Source organism: Callithrix jacchus, chromosome 3 (assembly GCF_049354715.1).
Source record: "Callithrix jacchus isolate 240 chromosome 3, calJac240_pri, whole genome shotgun sequence".
Lineage (NCBI taxonomy): Eukaryota > Metazoa > Chordata > Mammalia > Primates > Cebidae > Callithrix > Callithrix jacchus.
This window is the reverse complement of record NC_133504.1, coordinates 7,361,775-7,381,083: the sequence shown is the minus strand read 5'-3', so window position 1 is coordinate 7,381,083 and position 19,309 is coordinate 7,361,775. Positions and strand designations below refer to the sequence as shown.

At 43.1% G+C, this 19,309-nt stretch overlaps 1 protein-coding gene across 8 annotated transcripts in view; it reads left to right on the top strand.

The window, feature by feature from the left end:
- The window catches only part of STOX2 (storkhead box 2), a 119,612-nt gene extending 103,678 nt beyond the window's left edge, over positions 1-15,934 (top strand). For 5 of the 8 annotated variants that reach the window (XM_002745183.7, XM_078366182.1, XM_035292559.3 and 2 more), the window contains 2 exons: positions 1,385-3,650; positions 9,488-15,934. In XM_002745183.7, coding sequence (XP_002745229.3) covers positions 1,385-3,650; positions 9,488-9,683 — 2,462 coding nt within the window. In that variant the 3' untranslated portion in view covers positions 9,684-15,934. Of the gene's footprint in view, positions 1-1,384; positions 3,651-3,813; positions 3,863-9,487 lie in introns of all 8 variants that reach the window. The other 3 variants (XM_078366183.1, XM_078366185.1, XM_078366184.1) reach the window with 1 other exon arrangement.
- The last annotated feature ends 3,375 nt before the right edge of the window (positions 15,935-19,309 follow it).

The window sequence follows — 19,309 nt, the reverse complement described above, 5'->3', positions numbered from 1 at the left end:
CTTATTCGTGTTAGGTTGAACTGCACGGAACTGCCATGTCTGTGAGTCAGATGGTTAAATATTAGCAGTTTCGTATCATTCACCCTGAGCGAATTCCAAATGGTATCATTCAGATCAATCTTATAAATAGGATCATCTTTTATGTGCCTGGCACTGAGAAATGGAGAATACTCAAGAAATAAAGTAAATGGGCTGGAGCCTGGAGAAGTCAAACTCTCTTAAGAATTTGTACTCTTGGCCGGGCGTGGTGGCTCACGCCTGTAATCCCAGCACTTTGGGAGGCCAAGGCGGGTGGATCACGAGGTCAACAGATCGAGACCCTCCTGGTCAACATGGTGAAACACCGTCTCTGCTAAAAATACAAAAAATTAGCTGGGCATGGTTGCGTGTGCCTGTAATCCCAGCTACTCGGGAGGCTGAGGCAGGAGAATTGCCTGAACCCAGGAGGCGGAGGTTGCGGTGAGCCGAGATCAGGCCATTGCACTCCAGCCTGGGTAACAAGAGCGAAACTCCGTCTCAAAAAGAAAAAAGAAAAAGAATTTGTACTCTTAATTCTGCATAAACATGCACAAAAACCCTTTGAAAACAAGGATCATTCATACAAGGAAGCTTTCATCATTTTTATCTGGTGTTTCTATTCTAGCCAAGATGGGAGTTTTTGACAAACAGAGATAGAGTCAGAGCCTTCACTTGTGCATTTATTAGGGCTCTTTGGTCAGAAATTAGAAAAACCACCTTCACCTTGCTGACTGACACCAAAAAGGACATTGTCACTTGGATGTTACCCACGCTCTAGTTGGTTTCAAAATGGAAGGCAGCGCCTCCAGAATTAGAGGGTTCATCCTACACAGTAGTCAAGTCTCGTAGTCCTTTTGTGTAATTTACAAAATTAAGTTTATTAAGTAAAATCTGTAATAATGAGCACATACAGTAACCCTTCTGTGGTGGCCTCTGTATATTTTGGATGTGGTTTTGAACATCGAGGCGGATATTTTCACTCTGTTTCCCTAGTTGCTTTTATTGAAAAAGCCTTTTCTATACATTTGTATCATATGATGGAAAACATTTTTCATTTTTCTCTCATTTGAAAATGTTCTGTCTTTCCTGTTTAGCTCGGGAAAGGCTTTATGACAACGGTAGTAATCTGACTTCACCTACTTCCACCTCTGTCTTCCCAGCTTCTATATCTGCTCATTCCGTGGGTCGTAATTTAGGACTTAACCAAGCAAACTAGGATTTGCACCCAACTTAATGAACGCCTTTGTCTGAATTGTGCTCCTAGCCATGCGACGTGACTTCGCATCTTGGCAGAATGAACGGGCTTCTGGAGGTCAGGAATTGACATATTCTCTCTTCATTCTCACAAGTGGATTTCTTTTTTCAGGTGTTCCCACCCCAAGCCAAGAAATTCTGCGGCACACACTGAACACCCTGGTACGGGAGAGGAAAATCTACCCAACTCCGGACGGCTACTTTATCGTGACCCCACAGACTTACTTCATAACTCCGTCCCTCATAAGAACTAACAGTAAATGGTACCATCTGGACGAGAGGATACCTGACCGGTCTCAGTGCACCTCTCCGCAGCCTGGAACCGTCACGCCCTCTGCCTCAGGCTGCGTCAGGGAAAGAACATTGCCCCGAAACCACTGCGACTCTTGCCACTGCTGCAGAGAAGACATGCACAGCATGCATGCGTCCACCCTGCAGAGGAAGCCTGCCAAGGACTGCAAAGACCCTTACTGCCCCCCTTCTCTGTGCCAGGTGCCACCCACTGAAAAGAGCAAAAGTACTGTAAATTTTTCCTACAAGACAGAAACTCTCTCAAAACCTAAAGATAGTGAAAAGCAGTCAAAAAAATTCGGGCTGAAGTTATTCCGGCTAAGTTTTAAAAAAGACAAGACCAAACAGCTGGCCAATTTTTCTGCCCAGTTTCCTCCTGAAGAGTGGCCTCTGCGAGACGAGGACACGCCAGCCACGATCCCTCGGGAGGTAGAAATGGAGATCATTCGGCGCATCAACCCAGACCTGACCGTGGAAAACGTCATGCGGCACACCGCACTCATGAAGAAACTTGAAGAAGAAAAGGCCCAGAGGAGTAAAGCCGGGTCTTCTGCCCATCACAGCGGAAGGAGTAAAAAGAGTAGGACTCATCGAAAGTCCCATGGAAAGTCTCGGTCTCACAGCAAGACGCGAGTGTCTAAAGGAGACCCCTCCGACGGCTCCCATCTGGATATCCCAGGTGAAAGAGAGTATGACTTTTGCGACCCTCTGACCAGGGTGCCCAGGGAGGGCTGTTTCATCATGGAGCAAGCAGGAGATAACTTCATCATGCATAGCAACACAAACGTGATCGAGTCCCACTTCCCCATGACACCAGAATGGGATGTGTCTGGTGAATTGGCCAAAAGGAGAACTGAGATGCCTTTTCCTGAACCTTCTAGGGGAAGCTCCCACTCAAAAGTGCACCGAAGCCACAGCCATACCCAGGACCGGAGGTCCAGGAATGAGAGATCCAACAAAGCCAAGGAGAGATCCAGATCGATGGACAACTCCAAAGGCCCTCTGGGTGCTTCTTCTCTAGGGACGCCTGAAGACCTTGCTGAAGGCTGTAGCCAAGATGACCAGACCCCCAGCCAGTCCTACATTGATGACAGTACTTTAAGGCCTGCACAGACTGTTGGTCACCAAAGGGCTCACATTTCATCCACAAGCTATAAAGAGGTGTGTATTCCAGAAATAGTCAGTGGCAGCAAGGAACCATCCAGTGCTTGTAGCCTTTTGGAGCCAGGCAAAGCACCCGAGAGTTTGCCATCCTATGGCGAACTCAACTCTTGTCCAACGAAAACCTCCACAGATGACTATTTCCAGTGCAACACCTCTAGTGAGACGGTGCTCACGGCACCATCACCTCTGGGAAAGAATAAGGAGGACCATGACACTCTGACTTTGGCAGAAGGGGTGAAAAAGCTCTCCCCATCTGATAGGCAGGTCCCCCACTCCTCCAGGGAGCCTGTAGGGCACAAGGAGGAGTCACCCAAAGGGCCGGGTGGTGGCCCAGCTGCCTCAGGAGGAGCGGCTGAGGGGATCGCCAATGGACGCCTTGTCCAGCACCATGGTGCTGAGCCCAGCAGCTTGGACAAAAGGAAAGAGATATTTAGCAAAGACACACTGTTCAAACCTCTTCACAGCACCTTGTCTGTAAACAGCTATCACAAATCAAGCCTGTCCCTCCTCAAATCTCACCCGAAGACACCTGCTGACACACTGCCAGGCCGATGCGAGAAACTGGAACCGTCCCTGGGGACCTCGGTGGCACAAGCCATGCCAGCTTCCCAGCGCCAGCAGGAGTCAGGAGGGAACCAGGAAGCCTCTTTTGACTATTACAACGTCTCTGATGATGATGACTCTGAGGAAGGGGCGAACAAGAACACTGAGGAGGAGAAAAACAGAGAGGACGTGGGCACCATGCAGTGGCTCCTCGAGAGGGAGAAGGAAAGAGATTTGCAGAGGAAATTTGAAAAGAACCTCACCCTTCTTGCCCCAAAAGAGACCGACAGCAGCAGCAAGCAGAGAGCCACCCATTCAGCCCGGCTTGACAGCATGGACAGCAGCAGTATCACAGTGGACAGCGGATTCAACTCCCCACGGTAGGGACACGTGTCTCTTGGCACACGCATATGCCTATCGGGGCCTGGGGCTTTATGCACATAACTTGACAGGCTTCTGATTTCATAGTCTCAGTTCTGTGGATGAGGATTAAGAGTTGTATGAGTTGTATTGTTAACAATCTGTCTCTGACTTCTTTTTCAGGAATTGAAAAAAATGTTTCTGCACCTGTAGAGATCACCAATCTGGACTGGTGGGTTGGCTCCTACCCTCAAACTTGCATCAGTTCGGTCTAACTAAAACCAACATTTCCAGTATTTTTTCTGCTATGTTCGTATTGCCACCACGCTAAGGGAAGGGTGTTTTTTAAGTCCTTCAAAAGTAGTAACTTCTTGAGTAGGAAGAATAGTCTAGGGGTGGGGAGGAAGACAGGGGTTGGAAGGAAATTGATTGTTGCTAGGATGGGAGTCCCTCTAGTGAAAATATAAGAACAGATCTCAAAACCTCTCCAGTGGATCTAGAAGCTGGTATTTGGATCCCAGTGTTCTGTGCAGCCTGCTCCCCTGGCTCACACACCTCCCTTTCACTGCAGAGAGATGGAATCTTTCTTCCCTCACAGCCCGGGCAGGAGCCTGCGCTCTGTTAGATGAAAGCATGTGCCAGGACTTTGATTTCTCCTCCTGCAGAATCGATGGAACTCATCTGGGCAGTCTAACTGGAGTTCCTTCTTGTTAGTAGGTGTTCGTAGTTCAGCAAAGGGTTGACAGTTGAGAGTCAGTGGTGCCCAGAGGTCACGGCCAAAGCTCTGGAGCTGCTCAGGGATTCAGAAGGCAAAGGAGAGTCTGCAACTTCCTCTCTTCTCCTTAACTCTTTCTTCTCCTCAGAGAGCAACATGGGGCCTAATTCTCCTTCTACATTCTACTCCAGATTGGTGACTCTGAGATGCAGAAATACTACTGAGAGATTGACATTTCTCATCAGCTTTGATTCCCAAGATTTTACAATACTTATAATTTTAACACATATTCAGATAGGATTATGCATTTCATATATTAATTTTCATTATTAGGAATTAAAATAATTCTGTTGTGATCATGTCACTATATCTGGATCATTTTGGAAGTGAGCATCACACAGCTGGAACTGGGAATCCTTAATTGGTCTGTCCCATATTAGGCCTTTGTGATTTATTAAAGGGCTGGTTCATTATTATCGCTATATTATTATTTTGATCATGGAGCCTTTCTTCCAAGTTAACACCTGTGTGGAAGTCTAATGTTTGCCCAGAGCTGAGAGGTGGTCGTGGTGACAGTGGAGACCATGGGTCCCAGTCCCTCTCCCCATCCCTCGAGGAGCCCATGAGACCTCAGGGAGCCCTGGGCCTCCGCCTGAAAACCGCTAGTGTTCTGAGTGGCTTTTCTAAGAAATCATTTTTGCTTAAAAATTTTTTAAATCCCAAATCAGATATTAATTTATTTTCCAATTTATTCTAATTATCCTTTTATTCTTCATTTTCCTATTCTACTCTTTTTTTCCTCTTGAGTTTTTAGTAGTGGTTACCAGATTAGCAAAACAGAAGGTCTGTAATCTGCGGTGGAAATTCAGAACCATCGCTGGTGGAAGGTGTGGGGTATTTGGCTGTGTCTTTCTGTCCTGCTGTTTCGCATTATGTAGCCTCTGCCTCCTACCTGCCTTTCACATGCTCGTTTTAAACCTTTCTCCTTTCCCTCTGGGCCCCTGGGCTTCCACAGACAGGAAACTGCCTTACTAAAGAGACTTGCTAAGGAGACACTGGGAGTAGGTCAGTGGGTTCTAACTGGGAAACCTTCAACTACGTAACATTGAAAGCTTTTTGTTTGTTTGAAGGTAAACGGAAATATTCAGGAAATGGTTGAACCAGTATCTCTACAGAATATGTTTTACTATCTCGAAATTAGGGTGCAGAATATAGACTTTATGACTGGGCTTGTTTCTCGAAGTAAGTTGGTTTTCAGTTGTTTCATCGTGTACTTTGCTTTGTCATGTCCGAAGATAAAGGTTGTTCTAAAGAGACAGCTTCACGCAGTAGCCACACATCTGCCCACTAATAGCAAGTAACATTTTCTCTACGTGAAAACATGTATTGCCCGTACATTTTACGCAGTTAGAGAATCTACAGAACAATTGCTAATTTTACCCCTTTTGTATTTACCGTCCTTCGATTAGAAGTGAGGTGACAAACTATTTTCTACACACCTTAATAAAGTCACTGAGTTATCTTGCTGATCCAGGAGTCTGTTCTGCAGAGGTAAGTATTTGACTTCTAGAGACTTTACTCTCCAGCCTGAGAACTATTTTGGCCAAATAGCATTATCGTGCTCATACCCATTGCTGTGAGACGTGGAAATCTTTAGTTTTTTTTTTTTTAGAGACAGGGTCTTACTCTGTCGCCCAGGCTGGGGTGCAGTGGTGGTTGTAGCTCACTGTAGCCTGAAACTCCTGGGCTCAAGCAGGTTCCCACTTCAGCCTTCTGAGTAGCTGGGACTGCAGGCATGTGACGCCACGCCTGGTAATTAAAATAAAGTTTCTTGTAGCTCTTTCTGCCTCGGCCTCCTAAAGTGCTAGGATTATAGGCATGAGCCACCATGCCGAGCCCTGACATGAAAATCTTAAGCAAGCCGTTTATTAGAATCTTTCAGTAAATAATTCACCGAGCACTAAGCCCCAACCAAAAAGAAAAAAAAGACCCCAAACGGTGATTTTCTCCACACTCCAGAGTTTCAGTGCTGGCTCAGAAGTCATGTTCAGCCGCGTTTCCAAAATTCTTTAGTCTCTTTTGTTGGGAATAAAAAGGTATTTCGAAGGAAAGAGGGTAGAAACTTGAGCTATGCTATGAGATCTAATACTGGAAATGGGAAGTCTTGACATGAAAAGCCTGCCATTCCAAATGTGAGGCCTAAAGCTGGTTGATAAACACAGTATTAAAATCAGAGGCCAAAGGCTGCCGGGCTGTGTCTGTTGAATGTATTGTGTGAACGTGTGCCGGAGCCGCCTGGGCCAGGGGAGCACCTGCGCACGGAAGGTTGAACAGCAGAGGGCCTTGGTTCATATCTCCTGCCTGTGAAATCCTGAAATCCTGTTTTTAAGGTTGCACTCCATTAGCTCCCTTTAAAAAAAACTTTGGCCGGGCGTGGTGGCTTAAGCCTATAATCCCAGCACTTTGGGAGGCCGAGGCGGATGGATCATGAGGTCAAGAGATCGAGACCATCCTGGTCAACATGGTGAAACCCCGTCTCTACTAAAGATACAAAAAATTAGCTGGGCATGGTGGCACGCGCCTGTAATCCCAGCTACTCGGGAGGCTGAGGCAGGAGAATTGCCTGAACCCAGGGGGCGGACGTTGCGGTGAGCCGAGATCGTGCCATTGCACTCCAGCCTGGGTAACAAGAGCAAACTCCGTCTCAAAAAACAAACTTTTAAATTTGAGGACTATTTTTACTGCTAACATTCCATCTGCTTCAACTTGTTCATCAGCACATCCGGAGCCCTCAGTATGAATGTCACAGACTAATCATTATCACAACAATAATGAAACACACTCTTTGGAGAAGATGGAGTACGGTACATATTTGCCACGATTAATACTGTGATTGAAGGTGGCTGTGACTGGAGGTGGGTGAAGACATCTTACAGTAGAGACAGACCCCAGCCCGATGATCTGTTGCATATGTGTTTACAGTGCCTGGCATACAGCAGGCACTCAACAGATATTGAGTCCCCTCCTTGAAAGCTGGTTTAAGAGTGAATCCTTTGGACTTTAAATGTATTTTCCCCTAGAAAATATGTCATTTGTAATACATGGATTCTGAGGCCAACCCATAGTCACTGTTTATTTCACTATATGCTAGGTGTATAACATAAATAATTCACGTTTCTACCTTATTAGTGAACAGATTCTTCCTTGATGGTTATTTCTTCTTCACAGTCACCCTATGAGTAGGTAAATCCCATCATAACTCTCCGTATTTTAGAGTTGAGGAAGTCAGATACCTAAAAAGTTACTCGAGTGATTAAGAAAGACACCGAAGGAATGTGTCTTGAAATCTTCAGGCTTTTGCACTGTTCCTGCCCCTCCTCCCTCCTCCGCCTGCCCCATGCCTCAGTGGTAGCTCTGGCAAACCACTTGTGAATCTTCCTGGGAGAGATGTCATGTAGGTAAGTCTAGCACTTTCCCTTTCAGTGATGACATTTTGGAGTGTCCTTTGGGAATGCCCAGATTTACCATAAGCATAATGAAAAACTTGACTTCTCTCTGTAAATGAGTGACCTTTCTGGAGGTACCCTCTGCATTCAGGAAAGTCCCAGGGTTTTTTATCTGGTTGTCAGTGGACAGACTGCCTTGGCTTCTTGGTGAGAAGCGAACTCAAAGCCACAAGGAGTTAGGCTTAAATAACCTGATGGAAAGGGCCATCTGAGTATAGGATTCAGACAGAGTTGCTATCAGCTTGGGATGGGAATGCAGGAGAGGAGAGGACATCTCCACTGTAGAAGTTTGACCTGTTAACTGGCTTTAAACAGGCTTAAGTCAGGTGTGGGGACCAACTCTCAGAGAATATTCCCTAAGTGTTGACTCTGCCTCATGGAGTGGACGTTTTGAGAATGCTTCTGGCTTGCTCAGTCTCTGTAGCTGATACATTTCAGCTACAACAGGAAATGTTGTAGGCCCTGCAACAGGAAACCTACTTGGTTCTTCTCAGTCTGGCCCAGTCATCTTATTTCTGCCATTGCTCTATGCATTTGAAACCTTACATAGTCTAAATCTCTTAAAGCAATGAAATAGATTCAAATGTTTCTAACTTAGAAAAAGGAAAAGAGAAAGCAAAATAATAAAGCTTTTAAATCACCTCTGTCCTACAAGAATTATTTTAAAAAGAAAATATTTCACCTATAATCCCAACATTTTGGGAGACCATGGCAGGCAGATTGCTTACACTCAGGAGTTCAAGACCAGCCTGGGCAACATGGCAAAACCCGTTCCCTACTAAAAACATGAAAATTAGCCGGGTGTGGTGGCACACATCTGTGATCCCAGCTACTCGGGAGACTGGAGTAGGAGGACCGCTTGAGCCCGGGAGGCAGAGGATGCAGTGAGCTGAGGTTGCACCACTGCACTCCAGCCTGGGGGACAGAGCAAGAACTTGTCTCCAAAAAAAAAACCCTGAAACAAAAACAGTCCTGCCAAAGTGGGGTAGAAATGAATGTAAACTTAAAAGATGAATGGGGAAGAAAATCTATGGTCCTTTATCGAAAATATAATGTATTTTAACTAAGGCGTTAAAATTGGAAACATTGGAATAAAACATTTAAAATGAATTTTCTTCCTATCTGTGCGGCAAATGCTCAGGGTCTCCCAAAAGGGGCATGCCCAGAGTCCCCCAAAGCTGAAATCTGCTAATCCATAATGAAAAGGAGTCATTGGAGTAGAATTACCGAGTGTATTCTGGAGTGGTTATGACAATGAGTTTCCAGGCTGAAATGAAATAATGACTTAGGTGTATTCTGAGTGTCCATTTAAAAAACTACTGTGATAGTTAGCTATCACCTCCAATTTTGAAGTTGTTCCTTGAGTGTGAAAAGAAGAAGACATTTCAAAGTGCATTTAGCTGTTTAAAAACCCTTTATTCCCTGAATGTGCTGCTGATTATTACGTGTCTGTGGAAGCTTCTGGAGCCCATGGTGGAGAGGCAGATGTGAATAATCAGTGGAGATGTATATTGATATGACATTATGAACCGACAGAGGAAATCCATTAACGACATCATTTGCTCTTCCTCTGGGGCTCAACTTATAATTATTTATGTTCCAAACAAAACAAAACAAACCCTTTTTACTCTTTTAGTACCCGGGAGAGCCTGGCTTCCAACACGTCAAGCATTGTTGAAAGTAACCGTCGTCAGAACCCCGCCTTGAGCCCGGCCCACGGTGGAGTTGGTCCAGCCTTCAACTTCCCAGCAAGCACGGACCCCCCGACAAATGAAGCTGAGAAACTACAGAAACCTTCCAACTGCTTGCAAGCTTCTGTTACTAGTGTGTGATAGTCCTTCTGCCTCAGATCTTCTGTCTCATTCGATACAGCAACGTTTACGACACTGGGACTGATGTTTACATCTTTGGAAAGACAAGCATCTCAACCACACAGTTTTTGTGTTTACTTAAACTGTGCTGCTAAGTAGGGCTAGGGCAAAGAAAAAAACAACAGAAAATCTTTATTTCGGAGTATTGCTTTTCACATGTATGGCTCTGTAGCAACTGAATAACAGTAGGGGTGATATGTATACTTTTGCTTCACTAATTGTATCTGAGCACACATAGGAAAGTTTAGACACTGTAAGTGTAATATGCATTTTCGATGTCAAGCAGTTGCCAATTCCATTTTTAAAAATGCCACAGATGCGTGTTGCTCCCAGTCTGTGGTTAAATGGTGCCGCAGAACTGATCCTTGACACTTCCAAAAAAAAAAAAAAACTAAGCCACCGTGAAATGTCAAATGCAAGGGTCCACCTTGAGGAAATAGATGCCAAACTGACTAGAAGGGACCCCAGCCCTTTGTGTGTGAATTGTTTATGCACCAGTCATTTTTCACTGTGAGTTTTCGTGACACTATTTTGCAGGAACCCATGGAAGTGTGTAAGAAGGGGTCGCAATGGAAATCGCTGGGAGTCTCTCTTTTCAGGATTTTGTTTTCAAGTATAACAGTTGCTTGTCTGATTTTTAACCTTCCATGATCACAAACAGGAATATAGGCCTTTGAATCTGAAGTGGACAAAGGAAAGGAATTTCCAGTCTGGCCGGGGCACAGCACTAGGTGTTGGGAGAGGTGGTGTGGACTTGTAAAAGGTATTACTCAAATAGTGAAGGAAGAGAATTTCCTCCTTGTGATACGTAGGATGACCCTATCTTACTCTAATAGATACAATAATTAGTTTGTTTAAAAGGAAAATGTTCTTTGTGATACAAATGAAGAGTATGGCCTGAGGATGTTATTCTTTCTAATGGAAGGACAGAAATCTATTTTATGTAGTTTTAAATAGAATGCCTAAATTAGGCTGTGGGAGATCATTTTTAGTGGTTATAGGAAAGAGCAAATTTAGGGAGAGTTGAACTTCAGGCCTTTTATTCCTGGGAAGATATCTATAAAGAAAACTTTTAAAATAATTTTTGATTAGAAATCTACATGTGCCCATGTAATGAACAACAGAATGTGCTCATTCTGCTAGTGTGGTATAATCCTAATTTGTACTCCCCTAAAATTTATCAGAAAAACAATTATGCATACGTGAACTATGCCAGAGTAATGTTTACAGATACTTTGTAACCAATTTCAGGAGGCGATTTTAGGTGGATGTGTAGTTAATTAGCCCAACTTATTTCAAAATGATTCACTAACATTTTGCTTTGGTTTATGATGTCACGTTGCACACAAAGAAGACCCAGCAGCAAAAGGATTGCCAATAATTCGATCTTATAGCAAAGAGACATTCCAACGTTCCCATGTTTTATTTTCTGAGAACAGCGGGACAGATCTGTAGTAATGGAATATTATTTGCAAAAGGTTGCATATGACACAAGAAAATGTCTGACATAAAGTTTTGTTTTGTTTAGTGGCATGTGCTGTTGGGAGCTGTACACCATAAAATACATACACACACACACATATATATATATATCCCCAAATCCAGAATATTTCCACCTCCAATTTCAGTAATTGGCATATGATTTGTGAGACACATCATTTTTGTATTAGGTTTAATCACTAGCAGTCTGTTTAAAGAATCCAGTCCTGTACACAGTTGGACTCATTCTTGAAACCTCTAAATACTCCCTCATAGTTTTTCAGTTATTTGGAAGTTGCATTGGGTCAAACTGGACTCCCTGAGTTTGGTATAAATTCCCGTCTTGTGCTTATCGTAGTGAAACTTCAGCACGTTTCGTAGTAAACTCCCGTACCGTTGACATGCTTACGCCTCTTGGCTTTCAGTCTCATGCCGTATTTCCTCCAAGACATGCCTTGACCATTGTTTGTCTCACGGCTTAACTACGTCCAGAAGGAATGATCTGTATCTAATAGACGACATAGTCTGTTCCCTTGGAGAGTTATATATCATACGGTTACTCAATTTTTGTCTAAATTCATTTTTTCCAAAACCCCGCTCTCAAATTTTTCTTCTACTTAGTTCATAAGTAATAGAACCATTGAAACAATCCATCAGCCTCTAGTTGATCCTCTGAAAGTAGCCATTGAAATAATCGAATGCTGTGTGAACAGGAAAGGAAAGCATTACCTTTAAGAGAAGCTTTAAAATAGGAATTTATTGATATTTCACAAGATATAGGTTTACAGAAGACATTCAAATAAAAATGTACACTGTTTGCCTGATGCTATGGGGTACATGACTTTTTAAAAATTCCCTTAGACCAGCAGCCATTTGTGTAGAAATGATGGACTTTAAAGATGACACCATGTAAGCAGACGTTGCATATAAAAATATTCTTGTCTGAATCTGATCAAGACTCTTGAATGGGGGAGGAGTGGCAGCCGGCGTCACAGTACACATGTCATCCAAGGTCCCAGTGAGGCTCTCAGTCCGGACGGTGGGGTCCTCGCCCGGCGTTGCCAGTACGCTTTTCCTCCAGTGAAATCATAGCTTTGTGTTACACGACTGCTTGTCCCGTCTTAGGGTTTAGCAACTGAAAGGTTTACAAAACTGAATCTGGTTGAAACTCTGTGAAAGGGTCAACACATCTGTCGGCATTTTGCACACTTATGTATTATTATGATACGACATATTATTTTATGGTAATTTTTATTTTTACATATAACTACCTCCATAAATTTGATGAAATGGCAGCCGTGTGTTAAAGTGTATCATTCCGAAGAGCAAAGTTGAACACTCTCTTCAGCATTAGGCCATGGCGTTCTGTGTGTGTCGGTGACTGCCTCTGTGGACTCGTGACTTCTCCAGCGCCATCGCTTTCTCTTACGCCATCGTTTGGCTTTCAGATGTAATCCTGTCTTCTCCTCTCTTCCCCACGAAAGCGCACTCGATTTTGTTAGGAAGGAACCGAAGTTTAAAAATTCTTGTGCCCACCCCCACCCCCCACCCATTCCTGTTAAAAGTTCTCTGGCGAAGAGCCAATGGGTGAACGTAATTGAGCGAGCTATTTACTTCTTTGGAAATCTGGTTTGAAGTCTCAGTTTTCAGTAACAGAAGACACACAAGCAATGTGGACTGCCAACCTCGAAGCACTGTGGGCTCTGCCTTCACCCGCATGCTACCATGTGGAGCCCAAACTCCACTGTAATTAAAAGAGCTGTGCTGTGAATTCCACAACTTCTGTTAAATGATTTGTATTCCATTATATATATTTTGCACATCTCAGGGGGCCATAATGAGCATATGAAAGTGGGGATGCCATCAAATAGAGAAATAGAAGAGGTGAATGGAGACTAGCTGCATAAAAATAACAAGGTACTGCTTCTCTGATGTTGTGGAGGTCAAGTTCAGAAAGCGTCAATTCAGAGTTAATCTAGAGTAACAGTGATCTGAACAGCAGCTGTTCCCAGGTCCCTCTTTTTCATAACCCAACCAGCATTTCTAAAATGTAAATTTAAATTATATTGCAGTCACCATGGGGAGAAGAAACCCGTTCAGTGGAAGCAGAAGCATTGTTCCTTTTTTAGGTTGGCAGCCTTGCAAAATTCTACCCAGGACAAGCCACTTATCACCACCAAGTGTACTTGAAAATAAAGTTTTTAACTTAAATTGCAAACATATTGCTCACAATACGATAGTGGTCGTGTTTTGAAAGTCTCACCATTTATACCATGGGCAGTATTTGGAGCTTGATTTAAAAACCAACGACAACCGATAGTAACTTTGCACGACTCACTTTGGGATCTCAAGATGCTTCCAAAGCATTCAGATTTGCAAACAATTGACAAGACAGGTCATCTTTGTAATACCCATACTTGAACAAACAAAAGGAGTGACTTAAGACTACCCAGAAGCACAGTGGCAGCTACTGACGATCTATTTTCTATCTGTTTGATAGACCATCATGAGAACTCACTAAATACAATGCTATTTTTCTGATGTGTGCTAATAAACTCAAAGAAAACAAATACAACTTGACACTTTTGTCCATTTTCATTAAAAAAAAAAATTCGGGGTGTTTGGAATTTGACACCTCAGCACACCTTACTGGTACTGATGGATGAAGCGGGAGATTGACAGATCCACCCAATGCCATTGCGGTCAGAGCAGATCTGGACGTACAGGCTTGTTTACAGTTTCATATTGGGTTTCTATAGTTCCCGTGCTAAAGCACCATCTTTCAGGAACATGACTGCTCCTGGAAGTGGAAGGTGCTGACACGGAAATTTTAATTAAAAACGTTATCAAGTACTCATCACAGTGCTCCTTAGCACCCTAGAAATTCAGTACAATATATCGAGTCCTACTTTGGAGGAGCTGGATTTCTGAGGGAGCTGATCCAGTTCTAAGTATTTTCTTGAATTAGGAGGTAGATGATATTTGACGGGGATCTACTCCATCACCACAGGCCAGTCACAGAACCAACTAGCCATGTGCTATCAACCTTGGTGGGCCCAAGCAGGAGCGACCTCTCCTTTCCCCCCCGCCTCCAGGACCATCCTGCCCACTGTCAATGTCATCCAGGGCTCCTCTGGTAGTGAGTGACTTTTCTGCACATGTTTAGGGCTTGGGGGAGCTAGAACACAGGCAACACGAATGCAAAAGCCATGGAAAACGTTGTTTTCCTTTGGGTTAGTAAAATGTGGGCAGGAAAGAGATTACTGTCCGTCTGAGCTTTGCCAAGTAAGATAAAAGCATCAGCCATCACCCCATTCCTCTCCCAGAAGGTCTTACGGTATTAAGGATACATCCAGTAGTTTCCCACAGATTTTTATTCAGGAGCCGTTTTGTAAATTACGTACATGAAAACAGTCATTACTAAATTTCCTTGTGTGTTTCAGACAGACATTGGCACCTTCCTGTTGAGTTAATACTCTGCATCTTTTGCTGCAGTAGCCCCAGTGATGGCTCCCCTAACACACAATCCTGTGTTTTTACAGTTGTTCTATGACTTACAGTTGATGATTCACAAGATTCAGAATTCTACCAGACCCAAGGGGGAACTAAACTTGCTTCTTATGATTGTACATGATCAGTTATAGGGCTTTAATTGTTAATTGTTGGCTTCAAATGTGAACAGACACTCACGCGCACACACACACACACACACACACACACCATGCCAAGGAGGGAATGGGGTGTTTCAAGTCAGGCAGCAATGATTCTGGAAGGTTGGAAATGTAAGGTTAGAAGCTTGGTTGGTCCATGTACAGTTGCCTGCCTCCTTGTTCTAAGGCTGACTTTAGTAAAACGGTTCCCTTGCTCCCACCAAGAAGAGGTACCAAATGTGAGACCTGAGATCTCCAGTATCTGTCCTCTGCAGTTCGGGGGAATTAATCATGCAGTACACACGCAGCAGCTCCTCCGCTTCCTTTCTGCCAACGTACTCCTTTCCATTCTCCCACCTAGATACTGACATACCGCCACGGTTTCCACATTGGAAGGGCAGAACACTGTGCAGTATCGTGCACACTTGCTGGGTTAGGAATAGAGCTGCCCTAGGGTCACCTTCATGGAAGTATCAACAGCTAGAAATTAAAGTCCTTAGAGCAGTTGACACAGATACTATGTTCTAGAAGAGAATTAAATTTAAACGTCACGTTTAAAGGAATCATAATTCTGCAGGTATCTTTCTCTGAGTGGCTGAATGTGACTATTGCATTAGGGTAAATGAATTCAGAAAGTGCAAGTGGGATTTACTGTATGTTAGAAAGGAGTTTTGCAGCCAAGACTGCCTTGAATAAAATGTGTTTGCACTGAAAAAAAACTTTAAATTACTTGGTCTCTGGTTGCTGTAAAGGTCATCCAAGATGGATGTTCTGTTTATATTGTATAGTATTTCATATGAAATAATTACAGTTCATGAAATGTCTTCCCTAATGTTACTGATTTATAACAGCACATTTGTAACATGGTTTCTATCGTGTCAGTGTACCATACTGTAAATGATGATGACTTGTCATGCTTAGTATAATAACTTAAAAGAAAAAAAGGACAGGGATTTTTGTAAGTCTATATTTGAAAGTCCCTCCATATGGTGATATTGTGTTCATGTTGTTTATGTAGTGTTGTGTGAAATATCCATTTTGGATTGTGTTACTTTTTAAGATATTAAATAACATTTGGTTATATGTCGTAAGTGGATTTTTTTGGTACTTGAGAGAAAATGTTTTATGTGAGGTCAATTTATTTCTCTCTTCAATTAATAGAATTTTATAACATCATTATTACATAATATTATTAGAGCTTTCAAGTTAAAATAACAAAATGAAAATTTCTGATGAAAATTCTTTTTCCATGAATGTTGGGGGGGGGGAAATCACATTTTTAGGTGACTGAATTTAAAACAGAGTGAGAGTTAGAGATGCATAGAGCTACATTTTCCATATGAAATTAAAAAGTGATGTGATCAGGTCTGGGGTTTCCTTTTCACAAGCACTCATATCTCAGCTTTGTTCCCAGGTGGCTGGGATTCTCTCCCCAGGAAACACCAGGAGGGTGCTCGCACATTCCAGTGAGTCACCTGCACAAGTTCGGAATTCTCCATGTTTGTCTTGAGCTGTCATATATTCTCTTCACTGTGGGAAATCTTTGCCCGTAGAGAATGGACTTTTCAAACCTAAGGGATTTGCTGTCCCACTCATGATGAAGCTAGGAAATAGTATTTTTAGCCGTAACGTTGAGCCTGATTTTCTCATAAAAGCAATATCCAAAGCAGACTTCCAAAGACTGTTGCGAATCGTGACTGTGTGTCTGGATACGTGTCTGGAGACCCTAAGGTGACCACTTTGAAGAACAAGTCATGTTGGAAGTTCCTCCGTGTTCTCAACTGCCTGCGCACAGACATTTCCTTCTTCAGGCGTGAAGTCAGGGAGAACAAAAATACTGGGAGTATATTGTGAGTCTTACTTTAGGACCAAAAGCAGCTGTGGCCGAGGAAAGGCAATTGTGTGTTCTTTTCAGAATGATCTAGTGAACAGAGGAAACATGGGGACTTAGGAAGAAGGGGGAAGGCAGGATTCTGATTCCTTGGAGAGAATGGTCACAGTTCATAAACATGTTGTCCTTCCAAAGGAAATGGTGTGGTTTAGGTTATTTTTAGTATTTAGAGTGGTGGGTTTTCTCCCCCTCCTTAGAGAAAACTCAAGCAGAGTACTCCATACTTGCCTCCTTCCCTGGTAGTGGCTATGAAATCGAGAACCACTGAGTAATGAAAAGAAGTTATTCAACTGACCTTAACAATTCATTTAACTGTAAGATATTATCCCTACTGTGGGAGTTCTTCAGGCTCGGTGGCTCCAGACCTTTCCTGTCAAGCAAATGGCTAATCATAGGTGTGATTAATGTAAATGCACAGCACATTGCTCCATACAGGAATTTCAGGAAAAACCAAGGCACCTGTGCTCAAGAGAGGCTGAAGAGGCTGCTGGACTTCAGCCCCCAAATTCCATCAGATAAATTCCTCCCAGGCCACTTTCCTTCATGTTTCCCTTGTTTCTCTTCCTTTGTTGTAAAATTCCATGCATTATTTTATTTTCTATCACCTTGAGTTTATTTTACTTCAATCCTGCTCACTTTGCATGATAGCAGTGATTTTTGTTTGTTTGTTGTTATGCTATAATATTTGAACTCACTCTTGCTCTCCGTTATTGACAACCACAATTGATTACTAGTATTTTCAAGTTCGCATTTATATTGTCTTACCCTCCTTGTGTCCACAGACCACTGTCATCCCTCAATCTCATTTCCAGTCTCACCTTTGCTCTAAGAGCTTTTGGTTCTCCACCACTTGTGTAGATATCTGCCACCAGCTAAGTCATCAGAGGCCTGATAAATAAATGGTGACTTGCAGATATGCATGTGTGGATGGGCGGATGGATGGATGGATGGATGGACAGATGGATGGATTTATGAATGGATGGATGGATGGACAGATGGATGGATTTGTGAATGGATGGATGAATGGATGGATTTATGAATGGATGGATGGATGGATTTATGAATGGATGGGTGGATGGATGGATGGATGGATGGATGGATGGATACATATTGCATTAGACCAAAGGTGCCTGTATTCTTATAGTCCAAAAATGGCAATGAAACAAAAGGAGATATCATGCAAAAGGATATTTTTTTATGTCCATGTAACTCCCTTTTAAGAACTTACCTTGGGAAATTATTTTGTAACCTTCTTATATCTATGCTTCAAGCCAGTGCCTGCCATTCTTTACTATGCAATATACCATATAGTGGGAAAAGCTTTTTCCCCCTGAAAGACACCTTTTTTTAACAGTTAACTTGCTTGAGCATTTTTTTTTTCTGTGCCACACACTATGAGGTATACATGATTATTGCACTGATTTTTTTTTTTTTTTTGAGACAGATCTTGCTCTGTCACCCAGGCTAGAGTATAGTGGCATGATCTTGGCTCACTGCAACCTCTGCCTCCCAGGTTCCAACACTTCTTATGGCTCAGCCCCTGGAGTAGCTGGGATTACAGGCACCTGCCACCACGCCCGGCTAATTATTTTTAGTAGAGACAGAGTTTTACCATGTTGGCCAGGCTGTTCTCGAACTCCTGACCTCAGGTGATCCACCCACCTTGGCCTACCAAAGTTCTGGGATTACAGGCGTGAGCCACTGCGCCTGGCCAAACCCCTCCTTTAAAGTTAGTAAAAGCTCAGTGATTCAGTGATCAGAAGGTCCATTCGACACAGTGCAGCTTCACATTGTATGTCACTGTTGATAAAACAAGTGAGACAGGTAACTAACAAAGCTGAAGTGGGTTGGAGAAGACAGCTTTTGCCCCTCTTTTCATGAGAGGACATCTGTGCTGAATGTCAAAGGATCAGTATTCAGTGCAGGAAAGTGTTAAGATTCTCTGGAATAGAGCAGTGAGCTTGGAAACAGAAATTGTCATTTCTACATTTCTTTCCCTTCCATGTCTTGTCTCTTGATTTGAAGCGAACTTCATTAGGTGGATTGGGGGCTCCACATGGCCCCTAAGAAGTCAGACAAGTGAGCATACTAGAATGTATCTTTTACAGTTGACTCTCGCCCTAGCCAGCTGGTGGAAGGACGAGTGCGTTAGGAAGACTTGCTTTGAGACTTCAGCAGTTGGCATATTTTGCAGGTTTTGAGAGGAAAGCATTTCCATTGCATTTTAAAAATAAATCTTTTATTTTTGGATTTCCAGAATTATTATCAAGGTACAGAGAGTTCTCATATGCCCTATATCCAACTTCCCTTGTAATTAACTCTTCGCGTTAATACAGTTCCTTAGTCACAATTAATGAACCAGTGTTGTTCCATTATTGTTGTCAAGTTCGCCTTGTATTCAAAGTTTCCGTTCGTCTCTACCGTCACTTTCTGTGGTGGTTGTCCCGGAGCCGAGCAGGATGCCGTGTTACAGTCAGCTGTCATGCCTCCTCAGTCTTCTTGGTCTGTGACGATTTCTTACACTCTGTTTTTGATGCCCTTGACCGTTTTGAGAATTACGTGTCTTG